This window comes from Epinephelus fuscoguttatus, linkage group LG13 (assembly GCF_011397635.1).
Source record: "Epinephelus fuscoguttatus linkage group LG13, E.fuscoguttatus.final_Chr_v1".
Lineage (NCBI taxonomy): Eukaryota > Metazoa > Chordata > Actinopteri > Perciformes > Serranidae > Epinephelus > Epinephelus fuscoguttatus.
This window is the reverse complement of record NC_064764.1, coordinates 19896965-19923951: the sequence shown is the minus strand read 5'-3', so window position 1 is coordinate 19923951 and position 26987 is coordinate 19896965. Positions and strand designations below refer to the sequence as shown.

At 42.7% G+C, this 26987-nt stretch overlaps 1 protein-coding gene across 7 annotated transcripts in view; it reads right to left on the bottom strand.

Moving 5' to 3' along the window:
- Positions 1 to 26987, bottom strand: part of fmnl2a (formin-like 2a) — a 66164-nt gene that overhangs the window by 7491 nt on the left and 31686 nt on the right. For 4 of the 7 annotated variants that reach the window (XM_049593556.1, XM_049593558.1, XM_049593559.1 and 1 more), the window contains exons 4-26: positions 25641 to 25717; positions 21125 to 21208; positions 19148 to 19303; positions 15715 to 15823; positions 15416 to 15492; positions 12845 to 12938; positions 11365 to 11439; positions 8272 to 8382; positions 7820 to 7969; positions 7392 to 7493; positions 6936 to 7254; positions 6647 to 6850; positions 5219 to 5239; positions 4084 to 4208; positions 3794 to 3996; positions 2979 to 3213; positions 2775 to 2843; positions 2605 to 2685; positions 2383 to 2512; positions 2121 to 2284; positions 1915 to 2016; positions 780 to 875; positions 169 to 289 (exon numbers count right to left, since the gene is read on the bottom strand). In XM_049593556.1, coding sequence (XP_049449513.1) covers positions 169 to 289; positions 780 to 875; positions 1915 to 2016; positions 2121 to 2284; positions 2383 to 2512; positions 2605 to 2685; positions 2775 to 2843; positions 2979 to 3213; positions 3794 to 3996; positions 4084 to 4208; positions 5219 to 5239; positions 6647 to 6850; positions 6936 to 7254; positions 7392 to 7493; positions 7820 to 7969; positions 8272 to 8382; positions 11365 to 11439; positions 12845 to 12938; positions 15416 to 15492; positions 15715 to 15823; positions 19148 to 19303; positions 21125 to 21208; positions 25641 to 25717 — 2905 coding nt within the window. The remainder of the gene's footprint in view (positions 1 to 168; positions 290 to 779; positions 876 to 1914; positions 2017 to 2120; positions 2285 to 2382; positions 2513 to 2604; positions 2686 to 2774; positions 2844 to 2978; positions 3214 to 3793; positions 3997 to 4083; positions 4209 to 5218; positions 5240 to 6646; positions 6851 to 6935; positions 7255 to 7391; positions 7494 to 7819; positions 7970 to 8271; positions 8383 to 11364; positions 11440 to 12844; positions 12939 to 15415; positions 15493 to 15714; positions 15824 to 19147; positions 19304 to 21124; positions 21209 to 25640; positions 25718 to 26987) is intronic. The other 3 variants (XM_049593557.1, XM_049593562.1, XM_049593563.1) reach the window with 1 other exon arrangement.

Sequence of the window (26987 nt, the reverse complement as noted above, 5' to 3'; positions counted from 1 at the left end):
CACAGTCATTGTGTTAGTCAGTTTAGAGTCCCTTTGTTAATGACTGAATGTGGAGCACCAGAGAGGACCTTCATGCAGAGCGCCCTGTACTGTATATGTGTGTGTGTGTGTGTGTGTGTGTGTATGTGTGTGTGACAAGAGACTGCAGCCAGGCCCAGGTGACGTTACCCGTGATGATGTCCTCAATCGCTCCATCTTTGCCTTCGTAGACATGGCGGCTGTCTTTCACCTGTTTCCTCCTGAGCTCCTGGATCAGCTCTTGCTGCTGCCGCTTGTTCTTGGATGGAGACTGGGGATACACACACACACACACACACACACACACACACACACACACACACACACACAGCGAGACACCATTTAACATTTATTAATAACTCTCAGTCATGAGTCCAGCGTATTCTACAAAGAACTCTCCCACCCACAGTTTCTTTTAGCTCCACACATCACTTTACTCTGTCAAGTTTGTGCATGTGTGAGTTAATTGAACCATTTAAGAAGTACAACCGCTGATCCTGAGTCGATGTGATGTGGCTCAGCAGGGTGTCAGACTGTAGAACCAGATATAACTACACCCGGCAAGCAGTCGGTGCTCAACTAATCCTGTGATCAGGAGTCTGGAGGACGGGAGGATGAAGTGGAGAGGGGAGGAAGTGGAACAGGCTTACCTTCTGGTCGATGTGATCCACAGTACCCTCCTGCCCTAGAAAGCAGGAGGAGGGTACAGGGAGGGAGGGGAGGAGGTGATAAAAAAGAGGAGGGGTTGAGAGTTGACATACCTTCTGGTCTTCCTCCATCATGGCCTCCTGTTCTAGAAGTTTCTCCATCAAAAGCTGCTCCTGTCTCTTTTTCTGCTCATTGTCCTCCTCTGCTTGCTGAGGGGGTCACGTGTACACATCACACAGTTAAAACTTGTTTAATTATACTTTTCTTTTTCCCCATTAGTCACTTAGACACAAAAACAGAGCAAAATAGAATCCATGTTGAGAAATGCCAAATGTATCCTTTACACAATGTAAGATACTATCATTAAAAAAGCATTCAATAATTTCCCCACATGTGCAATGCGAGCTGAGATTCTATTTCAGTTTCATGAAATGAGATGAAGTCATTAATGTGGTTTGGGGTCGTTCAGGATCTCACTAAACAGAGCTGACACACAGCAGCTGTGAGAGACTAACAGCTATAAACAGTCAAGATGCTGTGAGGTGCAGTAACACATGGTACAATGGGTTTTCGTTTGTTGTGTTACTATAAGACGTCATGTTTTAAATTTGATAACTGATTCTCCCCACTCAAATGTGTTTTCCTTGTGTTAATGTCCCCTAAAATGTCTGACCTTGACTAGACTGACTTGTATCCATGCAAAGTTTGTCACTAGAGAGGTGTTTTCACATTACTCTACTGAAGGGGGAGATGTCTGTGCACTTCCCTCGACACATTGGCAAGCTAGATTAGGTACGTCACTAATGCAATGGTCAATCGCTATCTAATAAACGAAATGCATATCAACAGGAAACAGATTTCAACACAACACCGGCAAAAAAAACCCTAAAAACTTGTCGGTACAGGAAGCAGTTTGCATTAGCATAGTGAAAGTTTTGACAGTAAACATGGTGGAGTGTGTATATTTTGGATGTAAACCAGACCTTGAAGGTTCCCTCCACTATCTACCACAACACACTCTAATCTCAGACTGAACTTTGGTAAATATCAGGAAGAGGAATGCATGGAATAAAAAAAGACGATATCTCTAGTTTTGCTGCATCAGTTTTGATCCTTTTTGAGTCCAATTTTATAAACTGCAATATTAAATCAGTTGAGTACTCTTAAGTCCTGTGTCTAACCAGCTGGTGGGGTGTGTTCTTTCGACTAGTTTTGTGTAACTGTGTGAGAGATGATCATCCAACTCACCCTGTATGCCTTAACAAATCGCACAAACACAGGGAAGAAGACGGAGGGCGGCGTTGTTTTGGAGTTCTCCCCGAAGAACTTAACAGCTTCGTCAAAGGCATCCTTTCAAAGAAAGACAGTGGACACTTTATTAAAACCATGTCACAACAACAGAGATAAAAAACCAAGACATCAGAGCAATACAAAGCGAGGTGAGCTCATGTTACCTGTGCAATCTTAGCATCATCCTGCAGCTTCTTCAGCTTGCTCTCATTGTGTGTGATGAAGTCTTTGAGCATGGTGTTGTGGCCGTGCATGCTGTACTCTCTTTTGGTCAGCTCCATGCCTCTCTGCAGCTCCTTAACATCCAGCAGGACGTTCTCCAACGACACTGTGAGCACGAGCCGACATTTGAGTACACGCACCACTTCACTTTGAACTGTAAAAAGTCAGATAAGGATGCAAACACATCTCCACCGTAGGACTCACCTGCTGCAGCTTTCTCCACGTAGTGCAGCTCGTTGTAGAAGAGAGCAACTTGAGAGTACTTCTCCTTTACTACATTGGCTATGTAGTGTAACAACGTTATCTTACGGTCTGTCGACTTGGTATCAAGTAGCTGGAGAGAAAATAATTGAGAAAACACATAACTTCAGAAATAATTTGTAACGGAAAAGCAGAAGGTTTTAAAGTCAGAGGGAGGCAACTTACCAAGTCTAAACTTTGCAGCTTGAATCCGTACACGGCTCCTCTTTTGCTGCTGTTCATGTAGTTTCCAAGCGCCAAGATAATCTGACGAACAAGGAACAAGAAAGTGAAAAATAGAAAAACATGCATTCATTTAACATAATGTTCAGTCAAGAAACAGATGAATGATTTACCTCTAGAATTTTCTTTAACTTCTGTGATGACTTGATGGACACAGATGCTGCGATGACTGCATGAAGTTGCTGTGAAGGAAACAAAGAACGACGTGAGACAATGTCGTATTTAATGAACCTCTGCCATGTTCTGTGATTACAGCATCCCATGTAGACTTCCCCTAATAATTTTTATTCCAACACAAAAGAGATCCCAGTTCTCACCGGCGTGAGCATCTGCACACTCTCACAGAAGTTGCCGATGAAGGCCATGATGGTCATCTTCTGCATGAGCCGCTCGATTTTACTGAACTGCATCATGAAGCGGTCCTCGTCCGTCAGGCTCTCCAGCGGCTTGCGCTCCTTCTCAAACTGCCGCAGGACTTTAATCTCATTTTCGGTGGGTTGGAAGCGCATCAGACATTCCACGAAGTCCACGGGCAGAGTTCTCAGATCAAAGCTGGAGGATGAGGAGACACAAAAAAAGATTTTACTCTGGAAACTCAAAAGTAAAGGACACAGTATATTTGATAACATATGTTCACGGCCAAAATAAAAATTAAAGGACTGTGTTCATTAACAAAAAAAAAATATCAAATGCTAGCACACTCAGCACAATTGTATGTGTCATTGGTAGTGACCATATTTGGATGAGAGGGTGAAGCTATGGAGGAGCGAGGACCCCACAGCAGAAACAACTTGTCAATCACAAGGTAGCAACACCCTGCTTTACTGTCTGTTTTACAATAAATGGGACCTTAAATTACAACATGAACCATGCTTGTATTGAAGACGACTTCAAACTAGTGATTGAGACCATAAACTTAATAGGAAAATGTTTACTGAGGTATTAAATCAAGGGAGAATTTGGGTCATTTTCTCATTCACTTCTATACAGATTTCTTTTTGCAACCAATTGAGTCGCCCCCTGCTGGCCATTAGAAAGAATGCAGGTTTAAGGCACCAGCACTGGCTTCACTTTCCCTTGCTCGCGACCCCAAAAGGATTGAGGTCTCATGTTTTACTTTGAAGGGGCTTACATCTGTATGGCCTTGCAGATCTCCTCAGAAGTCTTGCCCACTTTCCTCAGCGTGATGGCCAGGTTCTTCGCTCTGTTAGAGTCCAGTAGCGCCACCTTGTTCGGCCCCTTCTGGATGACCTTCTGCTTGTTTGAGGTGATGTCGATTGCCGGGCCCTGGGCTTTTGTCTTAAACATCTCCTCGAACTCGTCCACGTTCAGGTCCTTGAAGATACAAAGAGACAAAGAATCAGTTAAAGTTCTGTTATCGTGGGAATGAAGCCAGAGGTGGACTAAATTGTCGACTCTTACCTCGAGTATCCTCTCATCATCAATCTCATTGAAGACAGTCCCGTTGATCTGGTTTGGTTTCAGGGCGACCCAGTTGAAGACGGGCATGCGGAACTTTGTCTTGATGGGTTTCTTGATCTTAACAGCTACATTAGAAACAGCAGAGTTAACACCGAATCTCTATCTGCTGTGAGAGTACACACACACACACACGTACGCACATTCACACACGTGCAGGTGAAAGGGTAGACAGTTATCTGTGGCTCGTGACACACATGAATGTGACTGTTTTTATCTCTCAAAATACACAACCCTACTTCAAGCTGATAGCTTATTTGATTTATTTGGAGAGAATGCTTCCTTTAAACTAAATAAAAAAGACACCTGGTCGTATTGGAAGCAGAGTGAAGCCTGAGAGTAAGGCCAAAGGGTATACCCTGAACAGTTAACGGTGCATATTTAACGGTGCATATGGCAGGGATTTCCTGCCTGGCCCGGTGACACACTATTTATCGAACAGATTATGACTATTTGTGGCCACCTGGGCTGATTCACCGAAGCCGAACATCAAGGTGGCGCCCTGCTTAGCCAAACAGGCGTGGTGTCAGCAGGGACAGAAAGATAAGGCTGTCACGAGAAGAGTAAACAGCATTCCAGCTTTGCCTATCACTTTCTACCATCTGCGTGCCACAGCAGGTAACTAAGTCTCAGCATGCAACCGACACTGTGAGATGTGGCGATACACTTAATTCATACAAACACACACACACTATCACAGAACTACAGCAGGGTGTGAAAGTAAAGCATGCAGAATTTTGAAATTTGGTATTTTCTCTGTTGTTTGAAACCATCTAAATGTTTCACAGAAAGTCTCACTGCGAGAGGAAGAACAGCAGAAAGAATTCATGAAGTCACAGTTCATGTGTTTTGGAATATGTGGTTTTATGTGCAGCTGAGCTCATGTTACGAGCAGCCAAAAAAGAGGGAAAACATTTATAAATTATTTCTTAGAGACTTGAAACACACAAATGGGACTTATCTGTTTGTTTTTTACTGGGATTTAGGGACTGAAAATACCAAATTCAAAAAACTTGTGATAAAGGAAGGGAACAGTAGGGGGGACAAGACACCAAGAAACATGACAAGCAGAACCTACAGAAAAGTTTGATGGGTCCCTCTGGTTGGCAGAAAAAGAAACAATTCAAAGATAAATCATTGAGAAATTGGCAGAGTTAGTGAGAAAGCTTACACATGCACATCTCAAACGCACAAGGCACAGTTAAAATATATGAACTTAAAGGGATTTCCACTGTTTACTAACTGCTATAACCAGCAAAACTTGTCAGCACTGTATTTTCAGACCTCTCAGGGAGGCTGTTACATCACTCTAAAAGCTTATCTTACACATGCATACCCACATCTACTTACTGTACAGTACAGTAAGGTCTAATTTAATGAGTCGCATGAGGGAGTGGCCTCGTTACTCATCAATACTCATCATCTGAGCAGGAGCATGCCCAACAGTAAGTTTGGTAAGTTACAAAATAACTATATTGTTCAACCTGGATGCTATTTGCCATGTTTTATGTTTAAGTGACTGGTGGGAACAGCAATTTTTGAAATTGGTCCAGTATTGTGCAAGAGTGCTGTGAAACAAGCTGCAATATAGCCACTCAGGACATGTTTACCCATTAATTTATGTCCACTAAGATGCTTGTTGTTTCCACTGACAGACTCAGATTATTATCATAGATGTCCAACAACAATATAGAAAGCATCCCTACAGAAACAGACCTTTTGGTTAGAAAGAAAGATCCTTTTGTTTAACCAGAAACAGACCCAAAATCACTACCACCAAACCCACCAGACTCCATTTAAATAAACTGTAATTTTATCATAGTAAAACACACTTCATTCAAAGTCGACAGAAAACCATGTTGGTTCATTTTTCCATTGTTCCGACAATCACCAGCTCTGTTTTTGCTCAAATAAACCCTTAATTTACTCAGTCAGATGTGAAAATATGCCATACACACTAAAATTACAGTTTATTGAAATGGAGTCTGGTGGGTTTGGCGATGGCGATTTTGGGTCTGTTTCTGTTGAAACAAAAAGGATCTTTCTCTTTAACAAAAAGTTCTATCTCTGTAGGGTCCTTTCCAAAATATTGTCAGACACTTAGAATAACAATATGAGCCTATCAGTGGCAAAAACAAGCACTTCTAGTGGACTGATGGTGCATAATTGCCCTGAGTAGTAACACTGGAAGCTGTTTAGCACTCTCACTCAATGCTGGACCCGTTTCAAAAACTGTTGTTCACATTAGTCACTTAGACACAGAAACTTGGGGGAAAAAGCCAGACATTAAAGCTCTCAACTCAACACTGACAGGAAACCTTTGTACAAACTGTCTTTAAATACTGAAATTACAATGTTTGGCAAGAGTGATAGTTTAATCGTTGACCCTATTTAAGATGAGTTTGTTTATTATTCCATCTATTTAATTATCATTTCATACTGTATTGTTTTGATCAAGCAACCAATAAAATATAGAAATACACATTTAGACTAACTTTAACCTTACCCGCTAACCCAGAGTTCATGATGACAGTTGGCGTCCCACAGCCAGGCAGTGGAGGCGCTACAGGAGGAGGAGGCGGAGGAGGTATAGGTACTGAGATCTGTGAGGCTGGCCCTGGAGGAGGAGGGGGAGGTGGAGGGGGAGGCGGCGGAGGTGGGGGAGCTGCTGCTGCAGCTGCGGGAATGGCTGACGAAGGTCCATTTGACACTGTGACAGAGGAGACTCTCAGTGCTTAGTATCATCTTATATCCGACATGTAAAATGTGTCGGACTGGACGAATATTTAACTTACATGTGCCGTTCACTGGTAGTGGAGGGGGTGGAGGAGGTGGTGGTGGAGCTGGTGCACCCGCCACGACTCCTGTATGATTCGGACTGACAGCTGCACCGGTTCCTCCAATCACAGCACCCGGCAAACCCTGCACGGCAGAGGGCGGTGAGGGCAGGATGGAGATGTCTCCATCTCCCTTCTTCTGGATCTTGATGGTGCCTTGTTTCTCCAGCTCGTGGATCTTCTTTTCCAGGTTGCTCTGTCGCTGGATGGCCTCGTCCTTCTCCTTTAACATCTGCCGCAGTGTGTGCACCTGCGAGCTGGTGTCTTTGTAGACTTCCTGTGTTGGAGAGGGACAGAAACAGGGAGTTATATTTCTGCTGTAAGTGTGAGGGTAGGACTTCCATTTGTATTCAGTGGTTACTGTGAGTGCTTAATAACAACTTTAAAGATGGATGTGACTGTTCAGAGTCTGACCCTGATCGATTCAAGCTCCTTGTTCCTTTGCATCAGCTGCTTCTCCAACTCCACGATCTTTGACATGGCCTCGTTCTCTGTGTCCAGCAGCTTCTCTGTCATCTGTCAGAACAGCCAGGAGGAAAAGGGTGACACGGTGACATGAAGTCACTGCAATGGCAACATGCAACCTAATACGTCAACGAAGATATCCAGTGGGGAACTAATGTAAGGCTACAAATGTCAAGGTTGTCACCGGCCTGTTAAAGAAAACTGTGTATGTGTCTTAAAATGTCTTAAAATGGTGGCTGACAGTTAAGGGAAAGCATGAGATCATCATAAATCCCATGCTGACATCCTGGACATTAATACATAGAGAAGATAAATGAGACTAAGGATTCAGTTTTGTGGAATTTTAGAGAGAAAATCAAACAGTCGGGGTCTCTCACATGTGACATGTTCTCCTCAAGCTCCTCCACCCGCTCCAGAGCGGCGTTTTTGGTCTCAGCATCCTCCAGAAGGGCTCCCACGTCAAACACATTATCCAAGTAGGCCTGGATCTGAACCTGCAGCTTATCACTTTCTGTATGCTTTAGTTTCTGGAAAACACACACACAAATGAAAAACTTTCTCAGTTCACTGCATGAGGTCGACATCTCAGACCTCACGGCCAGCACTGATCTCACCTGCGCCGTAAGGCAGGAGGTAAGGATTTACACATCTGACAGATTTTTTTATTTCTGAAGGAATGGAAAAGCCATTATTGACTGCTTTTTTTGTGTGGTTGCTGTCTCGAGGGTGCTGTAATGACAACCTGCGCTCTGGACTGAGCTGAATATCAAGAGCCAGAGTGCTTCTGTCTGACAGTGCTTTTTTCTCGCAGCATTATGTCTCGACTCACGTCTAAGTAGTCGTCCAGACACAGCTTGGTGAAGTCGTACTGTAGGTGAACTCTGAAGTTCATGTCCTCCACCGAGTGCACCACGATGTTGATGAACTGCATACAGGCCACCTGGGGGAATTAAAAGAGAAAGAATACAGTTAGTGAGCGCTGATTCCACACAGTAGGTTTTCTCAGTGTTTTTAAAACCCTGCTTTAATGTACTCTGTGTGTCTGCTGACAATGCAAGATAAAAATGTGTTAATAGACAAATTTACAGCAGGTTTGAGGTTTTTGAACATCAGCCAGTTACTTCTGTGAAATGGCTTTATGCTCATTATCACATCCAATTCCTTTTAATATGGCTTCCACTGAAATTGTGTGTATAAATCCTCCTTATTGTGCTTGCTTGGCTGGCAGAGTAGCTTATCTGGCAGATTAAGAGGATCTGAAAAAACAAATTAACAAAATCAGCCAGTTCAACTCCATCGGCTGCCTTATGGGAGCCTGCGTAAACAGATCACGGGGAATCCTCAGTGTCTATAACGTACACACACACACACATACACTGGCTTAATCAACTTCCGGTAAGAAGCTCAGTTGTCTCGGTGCGACACAGCGCCTTCGACAAAGTCTGTTTGCTTTAGTGCCGCTGTCAGACGACGGCCCGCCGAGGGACTGTGAGCGGACTTGTGACATAAGACCTATTCAAACACAGCATCTGTTGAGTTTCGCACACATGCAGTGTTTGCCTCACATAAATTCAGACACTTAAGACGAACACACACACTGGATAAAATACTGTCGAAGTTGGCAATTTCTTCACAGTGTCTTTTATTCTTATCTGCCAGGCTAATTAGCACTACTCAGCCTGGAAATGACAGACTTGGCATGAGTCCCTTGCTTTGGGCCACTCCAGTTTGATATATTGCGCCACACATCTGTAGGTTGAGCTGTGATAAGAAAAATTAGAGGGTTCACAAACACTGATAGCCCTGGGAGAGTGTATCGTCAAACTATACTTCATCCAAATTATCCAAATAGTTGACAAAATAACAGCAGGAAGTTTGTGTAAATCAAGCAATTTGGATGAATTTTGGCAAGGTTACTTGTAAATACTGCATCAGAGATGAGTTTTCCTGATATTTTTAGTAGCCTAAATCTTCATACAAATGTCTGTCTGTACTGTTATTATTTTTCTAAACAAGCACACATACTTAATAGCCTTTTTTTGGACAGACAAATTCTGTGCTTTTTTTTTCTCTCGACGCTTGTCCATTGTTCTCTAAAATCTTTGGTTTTGTCTGTTTAGCAGAGGGTAAAGTTAATGTAGTTTTAAAGTGGGCCTTAATAATCAAACTTTTAAGTCTATTTTAAGTCTAAAATTTCGTCTCACTGGGAGGATTATAGAGATGAAATCAATAATGAGTAGAGCTGGATTTTAATTTCAGTTTCAGTGCCAACTGGGGTAACAAAACAGGACAGATATTTATTACAAATATTACTAGCAGGTTGTAAAAAAGCAATAACCAGGAAATGGTTGAGTAAAAAGTCTCCAACAACCTCTGAATGGACAGAAATAGTTAAGGAAATGTATGTTCTCCAACAACTGACTTTTTCCCTGCCACTAAAAATGTGAACAATATTGGAAAAAATGTAAATCGTAGTTGACTTTATTTGTGTGTTTGTTTTATTTGGTGAGTGTTGAGTGGAAGATTTCTCCCTTCCTGAAGGTACCCTGGATTTCCAGGGGTCAAAGTTGGGGAACATGGGGACAGTCATGAACATGAAGGACCTGTTGTCTGTGGAACTGCAGAGTCGACTTCATGCTTCTTATTTTCTGTGTTGCTGAATGTTGCGCATTTTGACTTTGCCTATGATGTCCCTGCCTGCTGCTGTTGGTTTTGTCTGCTTTTTTCTTTTTGTAAAAACGAATAAAAATTAAGTATAAAAATAACCATTTCATTTGGTTTCTTTCACAGAAATTACATCTATACTGAGATAAAGTCTTAGTGTTTATATATATATATATATATATATATATATATATATACATATATTTTTTGGGCATTTTTAGCCTTTATTTGACAGGACAGACAAGCGGGAAGGGGGGAGAGAGAGAGGGAGTGACATGCAGCAAAGGGCCACGGGCTGGAGTCGAACCCGGGCCACTGCGGCAACAGCCTTGTACATGGGGCGCCTGCTCTACCACTAAGCCACCGACGCCCCAGTGTTTATATTTTTTAAAATATCTTTTTACACTACTTAAAATCTTGAAGGCCTCACGGACCCCTGCTGAGCTTTGACAACCCCTAGTGCAGTTGGCACTTCCAAGTTGATAACAGGTGTTCTAAAGGCTTGAAACTAGTCAGGTTTCCATCCAAATGTGATGCAAATTTTAACCAAATTTTCAAAACAATCTGCAAAAGAAAATCCGGTTTTGTGTCCTTTTCCAACCATTACTGTTATTCAAATGTTGGGAGCTGGTTCATTGAGATAAGCTGCGGGAAGTGGCTCTAATTCTGCAGTCAGGTGCCACAAAAGAAGAGGGTGCAATGAAATGACAAAATTAAAAGGGCGCAAGTCAAACCTCAAACAAAGGAAAACAACGGATGCATAATGGAGATCACACTGGACAATGGATATAGAGAGTTTTAAACAACTAATACTACAGCTGTGTGCTGTTGAAAGGGTTCTGGTAACAACACTGTCTTGTATTTATGTGTGTTGTGTGGCCTACATAGTGACAGTGCGTAATGGCTGTATGTCATCATTCATTCACTGAATCGGTTTCAATTGCACTTAGTTGCATTTACAGTATCTTTTATCAATAAACCAACTTTTCTACCTTTTGCTATATTTTGAGATTTTTTTGAAATGTTGGCGTTTCCACTCAGTTTTTTTTATGCACAAATTGAACTTGCGCATAAAAACAGGAGGGTAGAAACACACTACTGCTGAGAACAGATAGCATCATTCACTGAGAGCTTCTTCACCTCAAAAACCTTCCCAAGCCATGTGATTTTCGAGGGATTGCAGTGCAATCAATACTCATTAGGAGTGTGTGTGTGTGTGTGTGTGTGTGTGTGTGTGTAGGGGACGGGGTGAACATACCATGAAGTCGATGTTGTTGTCTTCGTTCTTGAAATACTCCATTAGCTTCTCAAACCGCTGCCCCTCCATACACACCTGCAAAACGAAGCACATCTCACTTATTGTATTTACTGGAGTTCAGGTGTAGAGAGCGACCTGCAGTGATTAATGCAACCAATCAGTGATTTACATAAATGACACAACTAACTCCTCCTGATTCACATGAACCATACAGTGCTTTGCCTGAGACAAAAACACTCCTGATTTCAGCATTAACTTCAGTACTGCGAATATGTAGTGACACCAGAGATGATGCTTTTCCCCTTTAAGTTTAGCCAGGACTTTTTACCTCATTTACTTTTTTACTGATACATTTTAATGACTATTACCATTCCCAGTCTGGTTATCAACAATTTGGCGAAGATGAAAATTCAGTGACGTGACATCACAGCTCGCCCTGACCTCAGTTATTCATGAACTGCTGCTGAATGTACACACCGCATCTGTGTTCAATATGGCTTGTGGCGCCACTTTTACCACATACACTGTAGGGTTTCTTTGTCCTGCCTAAATGAAGAAGAATTTGAGAGACAGAAAAGAACAGAGAGATAAAAAGAGGCAGAGAGAGAGATAGAGAGATGCTCTGCAGTTCAGACAGTTCATCTGGAGGGCAATGAGGGAGATGGAGCATGATGAAGAATTGAGACGGAAGGGAGAAAGAAAGAGGAGGGGTGTGTATCCAAAAACCTCTGAATAATGTGTAGAGTCTCGGCCTGCAGCCCCTTCATCAAACACGGGATATCAAAGTCACTTAGCAAACTACATCTAATGACGCTTTTTAACGAAAAGGAAAAAACTAACAACCACAAACTGCCTTTACAACACTGCAAGAAGAAACAGAAACACGAGTGAGTGCTGAAATGGTTTTTAGCAGACTCCACTATCATGACGCTAACCCCCTTCTCATTAGAGGAGCTATGTTCTCTCTAAGCCTTATTCTCCCACTAATGCCAATGCTACTGAGAGCAACACTCAATATTTCATTCAGGGGTGTAAATATTGCATTAACTGCAGTCGGCCCATTTTTTTTTTGCAGGCCGTATGCTACAAAATGGGGCTGCTGTTAGCGCCCACTCCATCATAAACCTCCCACTCTTTCCTCCAGCAGCCAGAATACCTCATCCAGACAGACAAGGGTCAGACTAGGCTGCCTGTTGCATCTTTCTGCGTGTGCGTCTGAGCTTTGATGTGTCTGCCAAATCTAGTTACCACACGTGTAACTGTTTCCTCTCGAGTCCTGCTGTGTGTTGCAGCTAAACCGGTGTCTCTAATCTGTTGACAAAGTTCCTAGATGCTATCCTGAGGAATCTGCTGCTCCTCACATCTGCCAGGGGGGGAGCATTCCTCCAGGGCTGAGTCACCGTTTGAAATTGCACAGTCGAATTGTAATGACATATTCGTCTCCTCGGACCCCACATCCCCCTCTCCGTGCAGCTCGTACCTCCTTAAAGTTGTCGAACGCAGAGAGAATGATTTCGTGGCCTCCTCTCACGAGACAAACTGCCGCCAGGAGCTCCAAGACCAGAGCTTTGGTTCTATAAAACAGGGAGAAAATAAAGGCAGCAATGGTTAGTAAATGACAAGTGCCAGCGCTGTGGCAAACCTGTACTTAGACACGGAGCAAACAAAGTGGAAAACAGTGTAATGAGTAAAGATCCTGCCAACGCTCAAACCTCTACGTAGATCTACAGGGTGTTTAGTACAGTTACTGTCTTGAAGTGTTTACATCTTTGTAACTATTAAATCTAAAACTTTTAGGTGGAAATGGATACATTTTTTGCTTTAAAGGAATACTTCACCTTCAAAATGATTATTGGTTTATCAGTTAATCATGACATGTTACCTATAATTTGGAAAGAAAACTTTGTTTCTCTCACATACATGAGACAGGACACGATGTCAAGCTCAGCTCACATCCCAGCTACATTAGCTGATCTCAAACAGCCCAATCAACTGATGGAGCAGCTGATTGATGGAAGGGAGTCAGCTGATAGATCCTTCCTATGCAACCAATTTGCGAATCTCATTCAGGGCGCCCTATTTAAACTGCTCTGGCCTGCCTACTGTTGCTGCTTCCTCTGCAAGCCGCTTTGCAACCTGCCTCCACTCCAGCTCCTCCTTTTCATGCTGTGTCTGACTTTTCAATGTCATTTCTGTTTGTCACTGATGTTGCTCTGTTCTGTTCCCTGGGGTTCTTTACTGCTGCTCTCCCTGCCTTAGGCTTTCCATGTAGGCGCATGGAAGGACAGGGAGGTTTGCTCTCTCTGCCTCAGGCTTTCATCGTATGCACATGGAAGGGCAGAGAGGTGTGCTTTCTCCACCTTAGACTTTCCACATAGGCATGCAGAAGGACAGAGAGGTGTGCTCTCTCTGCCTTAAGGCTTTCCATGTAGACACAGGGAAGAGGCTTTCTGCCTAGAACCAAGGAAAGGCAGAGAGGCCCCAGAACAGAGCCATACCACCAAATATAATACTGCAAATGGAAATAAAGTTTCTTTTTTTTGACAAAAGTGTTCCTGACTGAACATTTGTTTACAAACTTACACAGTGCTGGCAGTATAATCCAGATCTCATTGATCTAGTCATATGCTCACTACTTCTAAAACATATGTAAATATGTATATTGTAAGGTTATCGCAAAAATGCACGTTTGTGAAGTACTCAGAAATGCAGTCCCAAATCAGTCTATAAATCAATCTGTTTGTGGTTTGAAAGCATGTGAAAGAAAACAAAGTTTTCTTCACAAATTCAAGGTAACACAGCATATATATATGTATATGATTTACAAATGTTAATTTTTTGGGTGAAGTATTCCTTTATTTTAGATTTATGAAGTAAATGTTGATGACACAATGTAACACCACCATCTGCGTTTAGACTGGTTCTCTAGAAGCCTCCCTTTCACTACACAATTCTATCTGCCACAGGGTCCCAGAAAAATGAAGGGTTGATTTGCGGCACAAATTAAGTGCTTCAACAATTGTACAACCAAAACAGGAAGAGCATGGCACTTTTGTTTTCCCCAGCAGCTATCAGTAGCCATCCCCAGTTATCAAAGAGTATCAGTGTAAGTTCTTTATGGTTACTATCTCCAGCAGCAGAACTAGTGGATGGTGGAACAACCACAATAACTGTGGAAAACAAAATGCAGCATGTCCTGTGTTAGGCTCTGAAGGAAACGGAAAGTAATCCTGTTGTCTTTGTGTCAGTGGTGCCAACAAAAATACCACTTGGAAACACTGGAAACTTTAACTTACTTTGAATAACTTGGGAAAAAAGTTTTGTAATGTCACATCCTGAGAGGAAAAAAAAATAAAAGAGCTCCCCATTTTTATCTTATCCACTGGATTAAAAGGCAGGTATAAAAAATGAATACTTGGGGCCTAATTCGTGTGTGTGTGTGTGTGTGTGTGTGTGTGTGTGTGTGTGTGTGTGTGTGTGTTGGAGCACACAGGACAGCGACATCCTGTGCGTCCAGTCTCTAGCTCCTTCATGCAGGATCTCTCTGCCTGGATGAGACGATATGTGACAGGTGATGCGGAGTGGTTTCACATCCACTTTTGAGGAAATCCTTGAGCCTCGGGGCATGAAGTGAAAACATACCCACACACACACACACACACACACACACACACACACACACACACACACACAAACACACATACACGCGTGCGCGCACAGAAGTGAGTCCTTCTGGTTGCTGTCTCAGTGAGCAGCTGCCAGTGTAGTGGAGTGTGCCAGCGGTGCCCTGACCCGTCTGTCGAGATGAATGTGCCCCTGAGCTACAAAGACACTCACTCTGGATCAGACTGTGCAGGTGCACTGAGGCTAACTGAGACGCGGACTCTGAATGTTCCATTATGGATTGAGGTCTTTGTTGGTAAAGTATCTGGACTTGTTTTGCTCCAAATGCAACATTATTCTCGTTAGTTAAATCTTTTATCTCCTGGTTTCTTTATAAGAAAAATTTAAGAGCAAACACATAATCTATGTGCAAAAAAACTTGACTTACCTCGGGTTTTTATTGTTGAGACTTAGTGCAATTTCATTCACAGCATGTGGGTGTGACATAACCATGTTGAAGCCATACTGGGAGATGAAAAACAAACCAGAGGGAGAAAGACAGAGACAAATAAGCTAATTAACAGAGAAGAGGAGCCACTGAATAACTGAGAGGAGCGTTCCTCTGCATAATAAATGAAACATGGAGATCGAGCAGAGGAACTAATTGAATTTGGCTTCAGTTAGATAAGTGTGCTTTAGTTCAGCCGGACATGCAGTCTGTGTGGACGGGGAGTGCAGAGGGCTGACCTGGTAGTTCATGATAGCACGCAGGCACATGATGCAGACGTGGACGTCATCTTTCTTGCAGACCAGTCTGGAGTTTTTCAGGGTTCTCCGGCTCGGCAGTGTGTTGCAGCTAAAATAATGTTACAGAAAAGACAAAAACAATTCAATTAAACTGTGTCAGGTGAGTCTATGAGCATCTGAACACAAACAAGAGCGCACGAGGCTCGGATAAATAAGAAAACAGATGCTGTTTGTGAATGAGCCTCCATCACACACCTCCTCCTTCACATAGGGAGGCTGTTAAACTGCCACGCCACCTTACATTAACACACACAAAGGCCATATAATATACAGCCACGCAAGGGGCCACGGGATGCCCTCTTCCAATTGTTTTAATTTTATGTCCTTCACAAAGATATCACTTACAGCTAGCACAATAGCAGCCAGTCATTTGCATGCAGCACACTGATTGTGCAGCTTTACGTGAACAAAAACAAGGCCTTTTCTCCCGGTGCAGCTCTCACAATAAAAAGCAAAACGCTGGAACAGCAGTATTACTGAATAATACGCAGAGCCAGTCGGAGCAGAACAGTTTATTTTCAGACTTTTGTCACGAGGTTCAATTACCAGCTTGAGTTCTGGGGAAAAATGTGTCTTCAGGCTGCTGATAGACACGCCGATTCGTGTCAGCTCCCATACTTAAAGGCGTGACTCCTGTGTGAGTCACAACATGGTGTTTGTGGGACTGAAAAAAGGCTCAAGCTTCCAAGCAAGAGTCAGCAGTTTTAAGAGAACGATAGAACTATTCTTTAATTAGGCAACTTCACATTGAAATGTGCTGGTAAACAGTTAATCATGCCTTGAAAAATGTTGTGTATGTCTGACATTTACTACGAGAGTTTGTGTGTCTTTGTAATTATTCTCCATGCTGTGTTCAGCAGGATGTGGTGCCGGCCTGATGCAAAACAAGTCTGCTGTTGATTCAGGAGACATTCTGCAACTGCAGCGCTGCTCCACAGCAGCAGCAACAGAAACAAACTTAGGGGAGTTCATCCCAGGCTTTTTCCTCTCCAGGTTAATCAACATCTAAACAGAGGTGTGGCACGGTCGTGAGGAAATGAGTAACAATATTTCTTCTTGATAAATGATTACGTAATACCAGCAAAATGCAACACCTTGACCTGCGTTGACTTGCCTGACATTGCTTCAATAACTTTACAGAACATATCATGTAACACAGTTGATTCAAGGGGCTTTACAAAGAAGATTTTGGATTTGATTCATTAGTGTGTCAAATCTGATTGCCAAATTGGACTTCAAAGAGACAGGGCGCCCAAACCTAAAGGTTGAAGAGAGGTGAGAGGTGCTGTGGGGTGGAGAAATTTCTGAGCCGTCATGGATGACAAAACATGAATCAAAAAAAATCCTGCCTGTTTTCTCAAAACAGCAGGACCACAACAAACAGAGCATGTTCTAAATAACACCACAGAACAACATCAAACACTACAACTATAACTATAACTACAGGATACAGGTCACAGCTACTTATTTCTAGCAAACTCCATACCGTCTTATTTGAGAGCACTTTGGACAGCTCAGTGTGCTCGGTGTCCTTCAAGATGGCAGTTTGAAGATGACATATAACATGTTAAATTTGACACTGAGATGTTGATCTTACATTATTTTTATTTGAAGCCAAACTAAGGAGAGATTAAGACAAAAAGGGGCATAGATTCTGTATGATGGACATTTAAGAATTAATTAAAAGAAAACCACCAACAGTAGAGCAGAGCAAATGCCTCATAATTAGTGTGACGTCTCTTATTAACCAGAAAAAAAGATAACATATCCAAAATACAGAAGATGTTTGGAGGCTACCTAAGCCTAGTAAAAGCCTTTGCTTTTACAGGGCTTTTGTAGAAACTAGGCTAGCTTCTGCACAGAATGGCATTTAGGGAGCCACACAAGCAGCACACAGGCACAGAGACAAGAACAATGAGTGCAGAAAAACCCATTTGCTCCAAGGAAAGGAGAATTCAGTCTCGAGCGCGGGAGGGGAGGCTGGCAGTACAAATAATTCACATCCCCGACACAGACAGGGGGACAAATAAACTGGGCAGCGCTAGCAGGGAGGTATAAAGTACAATGAGGCAGGGGGATTCTGTATGAGTGAGTGTGTGTGTGTGCGTCTTGGGAGGGAGCAGGGATGCGGGGTTGAAGCTGCTGAAAGCTCACTGTGAGCTAGCAAAGTGAGAGACCTGCCTGCTGTCGAAGACTGGCAGACAGAGGAGCAGATGACTATGGAGGAACACCAGGGCAGAACAGAAGAGACAGTCAGCCTCAGTGAACACACTCTGACCTGTGACACACACTGTACATGCTGATGTCACAAGGCTACATCCGGACGAGGCTGTTGTGTGGGTGAAAGTCAGTTAGGGGCTAATCTTTATAACAGATATCTGCATATGTACTTGGGGTGGGAATCGTCAGAGGACCCATGGTACCATATTATAAAAATACTTAGGTCATGATATGATATTATTTCGATAAAATGTATTGCAATTTCAGGAATAATGTTCCAAATGGCATATAGTGACTTTAATAGGTGGTTTAAATGGGTAATAGGTGTGGCTTTACAAACAGGACACACCTTCCATATCTATGGCTGTGTATGACTGATGTTCTTCTGTAAATAACTTCTTTTACATATTATTTCAAGTACTTTTGAGATAATAATAGGGAATAAAAAACAACTGACTTGATTGTCATGCAAGGATACTATTTAAGAGGCATGTGCCTCATTGAATCAACAGAGCTCTTTATGTAAAATTAGTTCAAGTTAACATATTCAAACTGAAGGATTAGAGGTCACAGAAGTCACGGCCAGTGCTGTACCAAAACATCAATGGAATGACAGGGAGGATTAGAGAAATAATGCACAACTGAATGGGATTTGTGCTTCAGAGCATACATTAGCACGGACTTATGAATTAACTGCTGTGAAATCCTCTGTGCGCGGGATTTGGAGTTGAATGGTCTGTTTGGTATTCATAAAAACAAAACAGATTTGCTCCATGAAAGAGATTTTGCCTTCTGCTGCATCGACTGTCATGTGAAAACTTGCTGTCAATCATGTGTCATGATCATGTGCAAAACCAGCCTGGGTTTGACAATCCTTAAAGTCCAGACAAATGGTTATTGCCTCCTGCTGCAGAAATGTGTCTTAAGCCATTTAAAGTCTTACAGACCTCATGACCACACAAAGAGGCTGCTGAGGCATCATATGAAACGTGTGACTTCTTAAAATAATACAATAATCAACAATACAGCCACACTGCTCCGCCTCGACACTCAGTGACTAGAACCCTGAGAGGCAAAGTCATCTGTAAACACTAACAAAACCATACATGGGTAAAGGAGTCCTCTTTATCATCAATGACTGTGTGTACCGTACCGTATCGTGGAATGTCGCCCAGCACGTGTGATGCCATTCCCGGTCATGGAAGATGGCAGGGTGCTTCCTCCATGCAGGTCTTCTATAGAGCGGCTCCAGGGCTTAGACTTATCCACTGCAGCCTCTGGATTGTTCTCCACACAGTCTCCATCAAACCTGTTGCACCGTGAAAACAACAGAAACCAACTCAGTGAGCATTAACTTGCTGATAGTGGATTTTTTAAGTTGATATGATACTGCCATTTGAAAATAATACAAATCTGAAAAGATATGACCTTAAGTAAACCTACAGACCTATGTTCACTAAGCCTTATGTTCCCTCAGCCCTATCTTCACTCAGATCAGTACCTCCGCCAATGATGTAATGTTTTCACCCCTGCAGTAACACTGGCAACCATAACCTCCAACTCTAACCTAACAAGTTATGAAAGGGCCAGCTCTGATTTACAGGGAACATAGGGCCTAATTTGGATGGGGGAAAGAGTTCAGTAGGGAACACAGGGCCTGATTTGCAAAGAAAAACTTTGATAGATGCTGAGGGAACATAGTGCTAAGGGAACAAAGGGCCTTAATTGGATGATAAATAGTTCCTAAGGGAACATGGTGCCTGATTCGGCTGGAAAAAAGTTCGCGAAGGAACATGGGGCTTAGGGAACATAGGCCCTAATTTGGTTGGAAAATGTTATTTGTTGCTAAGGGGAACATAGGGTTAAAGGAGCACAGGGCCTAAATTGGATGGGAAAAAGTTCCTGAGGGAACATAGTGCCTGATTTGGCTGGAAAAAAAGTTAATGAAGGAACATGGCGCTTAGGGAACATAGGCCCTAATTTGGTTGGAAAAAAGTTCATTTGGGAACATACTGCATGGAAAAAGAAGGGAATATAGGGCCTAAACTGGATGGAAAAAAGTTCCTGACGAACATCCATCCTAATTTGGCTGGAAGAAAGTTTGTGAGGGAACACAGACCCTAATTTGGCTGGAAAAAAAGTTAATGAAGGAGCATGGGGCTTAGGGAACATAGGCCCTAATTTGGATGGAAAAAAATCCATAGGTGCTGAGGAAACATAGGGTTGAGGGAACACAGAGCTTAGTTTGGATGGAGAAAAAGTCCATGAGGGAACACTCGGCCTGATTTCGATGAGGAAAAAATCCTGAGGGAACATAGGCCCAAAATTGGATGGAAAAAAGTTTATAGGTGCTTAGGGAAAAAAAATCCATGAGGGAATACTGGGCCTGACTTGGATGGAAAAAAAGTCCATGAGGGAACCTAGGGCCTACTTTGGGTGGAAAAAAGTGCATGAGGGAACACTTGGCCTGATTTGGAACATAGGGCTGACTCCATAAGTCCCATACACTGCATCTCATATCTGTCAGGCGCTAGCACTAATGAGCAAAGGTGAAACTGTGCTCAGCTCTGATGCTAACCCTCACATCTTAGGTTTCTGGGTTGGACATGATAGGTAAGCAGAACGTCTCATGTTTTGTTGTACTTGGCAGAAACCTTGGAAAGAGCTGGTAGTTATAGCATACCTGTTATGATCTATTTCAGTTTTTAGACCGGTCGTTTCCATGACTTTTATACGCTGCTGCTGCTGCGGTGGTACTGAGGGTAAACACACTTTTACGGCTAACCATTCATAATGTGGACAGACCATAATAACATATGGTGAAGTGGGGAGGGTGAATTAAACATTTAACTGCGTGGCTCTTTGGCCCTGAACAGGGACCTTGTGACTGACTAATAATCACACCATCAATCTATGAATAGAAGCCTATGGTTGGTATAATACACAGTGCCAATGTGTCAGCAATGGGCCCCGAGTGACTCAGTGTTTCTGACAACTAGGCAACAGCAGCGGTGATGGTGGTGGTGGCGGAGACGCATCAGCGGCTGTGCAGAATAGCAGCATTGTGTCGGTTGTCAGTTCTGCATATAGACTATAGTGATGTAGAGAGAAAGAGCTGGTAGTGACTTACGTGACGGCATACTGTGCAAAAGAAAGATACTCCACCAGCACGTCCAGGCCCTTGTTCTCTTCATTTAAGAATTCTCTCACCCACCTGAAGAGACAGAGAGAATAAAGTTTATTTTGACAGAAGTTTATCAGCGCACAAACTTTCAAGCAAGAGCACGTTTTCAAATATACTTATAAAAGCCGGTTCAGTTTCAACAATAACTCATCTCCTCTGGTGTAATCACGGCTAAAAAACTCATTCTCTGAGTGTGTTAGAAAAAACAAACATGCTTTGAGAAAGAAACTTGGAGAATTTGCTTTTCTTTGGTCTCTTATCTGGAAATAAACATCCCCAGATGCTTCATATTTAATGGGTAGTGCCTAATGTCGTTCCATTTTTCCAGTTTATTTGTATATAATACGTTTTAATTAACTATGCCTGCACACATCAACGGGTATCAATGTTGAACATGTCTAATGATCAACATGTGTCAGTCACAATCATAAAAAATGTCCACACAACCTGCACAAAAAATTAGTTCGCTCATAGAAATCTGTTAGAATAATATCTAGATTTATCGGAGATGCTTACTTGAAGTATATGATCTGTAATAACACAATGAATTCTTTGACCGACCCTGACCTTGGAATACAGATGTTTTCAGATTATTCCCCCCTTCTCCCACAATTCCTCCCTCCCTTCCCCAAGAAGAATTGTAATGACCCGTTTGACAGACTTCAAAGCTTCCTGGCTCAAAGCAGCAAACATATCCCCCATGCATGTGTTTGCAAAAGCACAAGCATGCACACACACATATAGAGAATCTCATTACTGAGTCTCCTGTTTTCTCTTTTTCTGTTACACACACACACACACACACACACACACACAGTTTCTCACTGTGGTAAAGACTAGCCTCCAGAATGATCAAAAGCCCATTCTCACCTTCCTCACAGGCACTGAAGTGGGCCACCCATTCAGCGCCCGGCGTGCTTTCATTTTTTTATTCTGCACAGAAAATCCCAGCTCTTCACAGGGTGAAGCTCCTGCTACCTTTGGCATGTGCCTCTCTCCCTTCATATTTATAAGCAGTGTGAGTTGAATCACAGAGCATCTTTATTTAATCGCATCCTACGATGGTGCTTTTTATCGGAGCCCCGATGGCTTCGACGGGCCTGATTGCTCAGTGATTAGAGAAATTTGTGGGGCATAAACATAATGACATGCAGGCAGGCTTTTGGGGTGGTACTGCGCTGATGAGGATGTAAGGTTAAACTGCTTTTAAAATCCACTAGCTGCTTCTTTATTAGCTCCCCTGCGGTGTACCTACATGGGGTGAATGAGGCTAACGAGTGCGTCCAGTAAAGCAGTGCCTGGTGGGGCCTGACGTGTTTTTAAAAAAGAGGGCTTCTCGGGCCACATGGTAATCATTACCACAGGACACTAACTAACAATCCTCCTATTCACCACATGATGTTGACCAGTGAGCACCATGTGAGGAGCAAGCAGGCAGGGAGCGGTGTTATCATCAGCAGCGCTCGTACAGGGACAATCTACCCATTATACACAGCCAACATGATAGATATATTTCCCTGTTTCACCTCTGAAAAGAAGCAGTAATTACTCACTGTCTGTGTTGGTGACATCTTGCTCCCTCCCTAGCCCCCTCCCTGTTCTCTCCCAATCTCTCTCCCTGCCCCAGTGCCATTATGGTAATGCTCTGTCTAATCTAGATTAGGTAGATTATTTATGTAATCTAGTTTACCAACATAAGGTCTCCAGAAAGGAATTAATCCATGTAAACAATGCCGCAACTGATTTGCCAGACGGACGTCGTCTCTGGCCTTGGTCGGAGTTTATTTTGCTTTGAAAAGCAGAATCTGATCGGTGTGTAAACAGTGTGTAGGAGTGTGGGAGACGGTGTTGTCAGATACATGAGGTAATTTGTGCGAGAGTCGGCGAAGGAGACAAATTGAAGTCAAGCAATGTGTGTGTAGGAGGGAGGAAAAGAGAAAAACAGAGGGATTAAGAGATGTAGTTTAGATTACGTGCGTGTGTGTGTGTGTGTGTGTGTGTGTGTGTGTGTGTGTGTGTGTGTGTGTGTTTGAGGTCTTGTGACGGTTGTGTAACCAGCGTATCTCTGCGTCTTTGCTGTCACAACAGTCTGTGGCCAGCAGACCACTTGTGGCTGTCTCCTCATGTCCGAGACAAGGTCTGTGGTCGAATGGTCTTTTTTTGCTTGGAAAGGTTCCTAACTGAGTGTAATGACCTGTTAGTATTTCAGTAACAAATTCTCTAAATGCCAAGGAAGGGTGCTTTAATTCTTCCTTTCTTATCTCCTTTAGCATCGTAAACACTGGACCACCTTTTTCTACAATTCCTTGCGACACAGCAGTTGGGCATTCATTTAAATAAAAAAAACAATTTTAATTTCAATTCCAACCTTGATAATAAAGTAATATTTTTCACCAGCCGGGTTGTCCACATTTATACACTCACTGGTCACGTTATTGGGTACACCTTGTTAGTACCAGGTTGGACCTCCTTTCACATTCAGAACTGCTTTAATTCTTCATGGCATAGATTCAACAAGGTGCTGGAGATTTTGGTCCATATTGACATGATAGCATCACACAGTTGCTGCTGATTTGTAGGAAGATGGGTACACTGTGGTCATAAAGGGGTGGATGGACCAGGCAACATTTTTCCAATCTTCTATTGTCCAAGTTTGGTGAGCCCATGTGAATTTTAGCCTCAGTTTCCTGTTAGCTGACAGGAGTGGCACCTGGTGTGGTCTTCTGCTGCTGTAGCCCATCTGCTTCAAGGTTGGACGTATTGTTGGTTCAGAGATGGTCTTCTGCAGACCCTGGTTGTAACCAGTGGTTATTTGAGTTACTGTTGCCTTTCTATCATCTTGAACCAGTCTGGTCATTCTCCTCTGACCTCCGGCATCAACAAGGCATTTCACCCAGAGAACTGCCGCTCACTGGATATTTTCTCTTTTTGGGACCATCCTCTGTAAACCCTAAAGATGGTTGTGTGTGAAAATCCCAGTAGGTCAGCAGTTTCTGAAATAGTGAGACCAGCCCGTCTGGCACCAACAACCATTCCACGTTCAAAGTCACTTATATCACCTTTCTGCCCCATTTTGATACTCGGTTTGAACTTCAGCAGGTCGTCTTGACAATGTCTACATGTCTAAATGCACTGAGCAGCTGCCACGTGATTGCCTGATTAGCTATTTGCATTAATACTCAGTAAAGTGGCTGGTAAGTGTATATCCTGCATGAACGGGGGGCCAAGTGTCTAAGATGTGCTTTCAGTTGTCCACCTTTGGAACACTGTAGTTTAACCAGGACAGACCCACGTCGATAACACCCGCTGTCTCTTAATTACATAGCCTAATGTAAGTGTGGTAAGATTCTTGTAGTGGTTGTCTTTTCCTCATGTATCCTCCTTCACATCTCTCCCTGACCTCACGACATTGTCAATCAAGGTCGTGGAAAAGTGTTTAGGAGAAGACACAGGATGTACATTTTTTTGACTATTCAACCGCAGCCAGGATCTCCACGTCTCCTGTGACCGCCCACCTTCCACATCCCTCCCATCTGCTGGCCCACATCCTATTCCTACTAAAGAATCCTGGAGCCTCATTTATGAACCATCTGTATGGACAGTGTTGTGCTTTAACCAAGCATATGCTAATTTCTACACAAAGAATCCCATTTAGATTGATATTTCCAAAATATTAATTAAATATTAATTTAAAAAGTACTGTACAACATAGTCAAACTCACCATAGACAGTTAAAAACTGTTTTTGTGTACTGCGGATCTTTATTTGACCATCACATATAGTTGAATCATTTTATATCTGTCTCCGTGCCTTGATAAATGAGGCCCCTGGATCCTACAGATCCCAGAATGCATCATGTCTCATTAGTGATGCTGAGCAATCCATCACAGTCTTCAAATATCAGGGTCTCTAATCACAGAGACAGACCCTATGATCTTTAGCCAGACAAAACACTGAGACACTGTGTGACTCTCATTGAGATATTGATCTTTCCTTGAGGATGACTGTACAACAGTGAATCAATAGCAGCTGCTGCAGGCTGAGGCTTGTTACCCTGAAGTACCTGGAATTACACACAAATACTCCACTGTTTTTATCTGTTGTGAAATCATGATCTCTTTGGTAACATGCGCAAGAATATCTTCTAAGGATGGCAGATTCAATAACTGATGTATCAAGTTGTGCAGGAGGAAAAATATGTTTTCCTTTCAGAAGCTGTTCACGTGTCAGACGCCCCCAAACAATCAATCGATTCATCTGTTCTCCATTGCCACATGGCTTTCTGTGTAATTTTAGGCTGGAGCACTGTGATGAATGGGGGATGGTGGTAGCGGTGGTGGTTAGTGTCAACGTCTGCATCTCTGAGTGTCTGGAATGTCAGACTTTTCCCCCTGAATCTAATATAAGCAGGTCCGGGACATTCAACACTACACAAGCTTCACACAATCCTGCAGTGACTCACCCTATATGATTGGTGCGTAACGAAATTTCCAGTTCTCTCAGGACTTGGGTGGACTCCTGAACTCTCCGTCTGAATTTCTGAGGAGGGAAAGAAGGAGGGGGAGTTAATATTTCATTGTACCACCAGAACCGTAAATCATCAAGTGGTAGCGCAGTGATGTTTTGGCTGGAGAAAACTTTTCCTGACTGAAAGGTCAGACAAACAGACAGACGCAACCACAGTAACATTAAAATGTGAAAGCGCTCAAGGCGTGCACTGATTACAAAATAAAAAGTTGGGATTGGAGTTGTTCTCATCAGATTTTTAAGTGGGCCTTATACTTGCCAGTAACCATTCAACAGGCTAACAGAGAGGGCAAGCTGACTCACTGGAAACTGTGAATATGGAGTGGTTCCCGTTATCTTGTTTGCTCACATTGGTTCTTTATATAGCAGTAATCCCTCCTGGTAGCACCGTGATAAAATCAAGTAACCTAATTGGTTACCTCTCAAGCCCTACCAGCACACCCAGGAGCCAGCCACACAAACACACACACACACATTCTCTGTCCTGTTACTGTGGCTACCGCTGTAACAGAGTGTGTGCGCAACGTGCTTGGAGGTTTGAGCTGCCAGTAAACGAAACAGAAAACAACAGAAGAGAGAACATGAGCGGGTTCCTCTTTGATTTCATCCTCTGATAGGAGGTGATCAGCAAGACCAAACAAACAAAAGGCCCTTCAGGCTGTTACACAACCACAGCGCCGAGACAGGCAAAGTGAATGACCGATGGTAATCAAAGGGAGGGGGGAAATCCCTGCTGAGAGGGAGTGAAGCTGCTGTAACGTAGAGGAGGGTGATTTTCATATAAAACAACAACTGCCTCTCTCATGCAAAACAAATTAACTGTCATATATTTTTATGTGAAAATCTAACAATAAGGGCAGTTTAACTATTTCTTTTTTTAGTGTAAAACACTAAAGAGCCCTGGGCCAATGATAAAAAAAAGTTGATATAATCATAACTAAAGCTGAAATCGTTAGCCAATTAATCAATTAGTTGATCAACTGAAAATTAACCTTCAGCTATGTCAATGACTTATAATTATTCGTCATTTTTCAAGCACAAATGTCAGAAAATCTTTCATTACAGCTTCTCAGTGGTAAAGATTAGCTGCTTTTTTTTGCTGTTGTTGTTCTCTGTATAGCGTCTTTGAGTATCCTGAAAAGCACTACATAAATGTATTATTATTATTATTTCTCTGTTCTCTGGGCTTGACAGTGACAGTTTTAGGCTGCCATTTGAGAAACTGGCATCCAATTTTTGACCTTTGGTTGCCATCACTAGCAACTACTTTTTAACATATAAA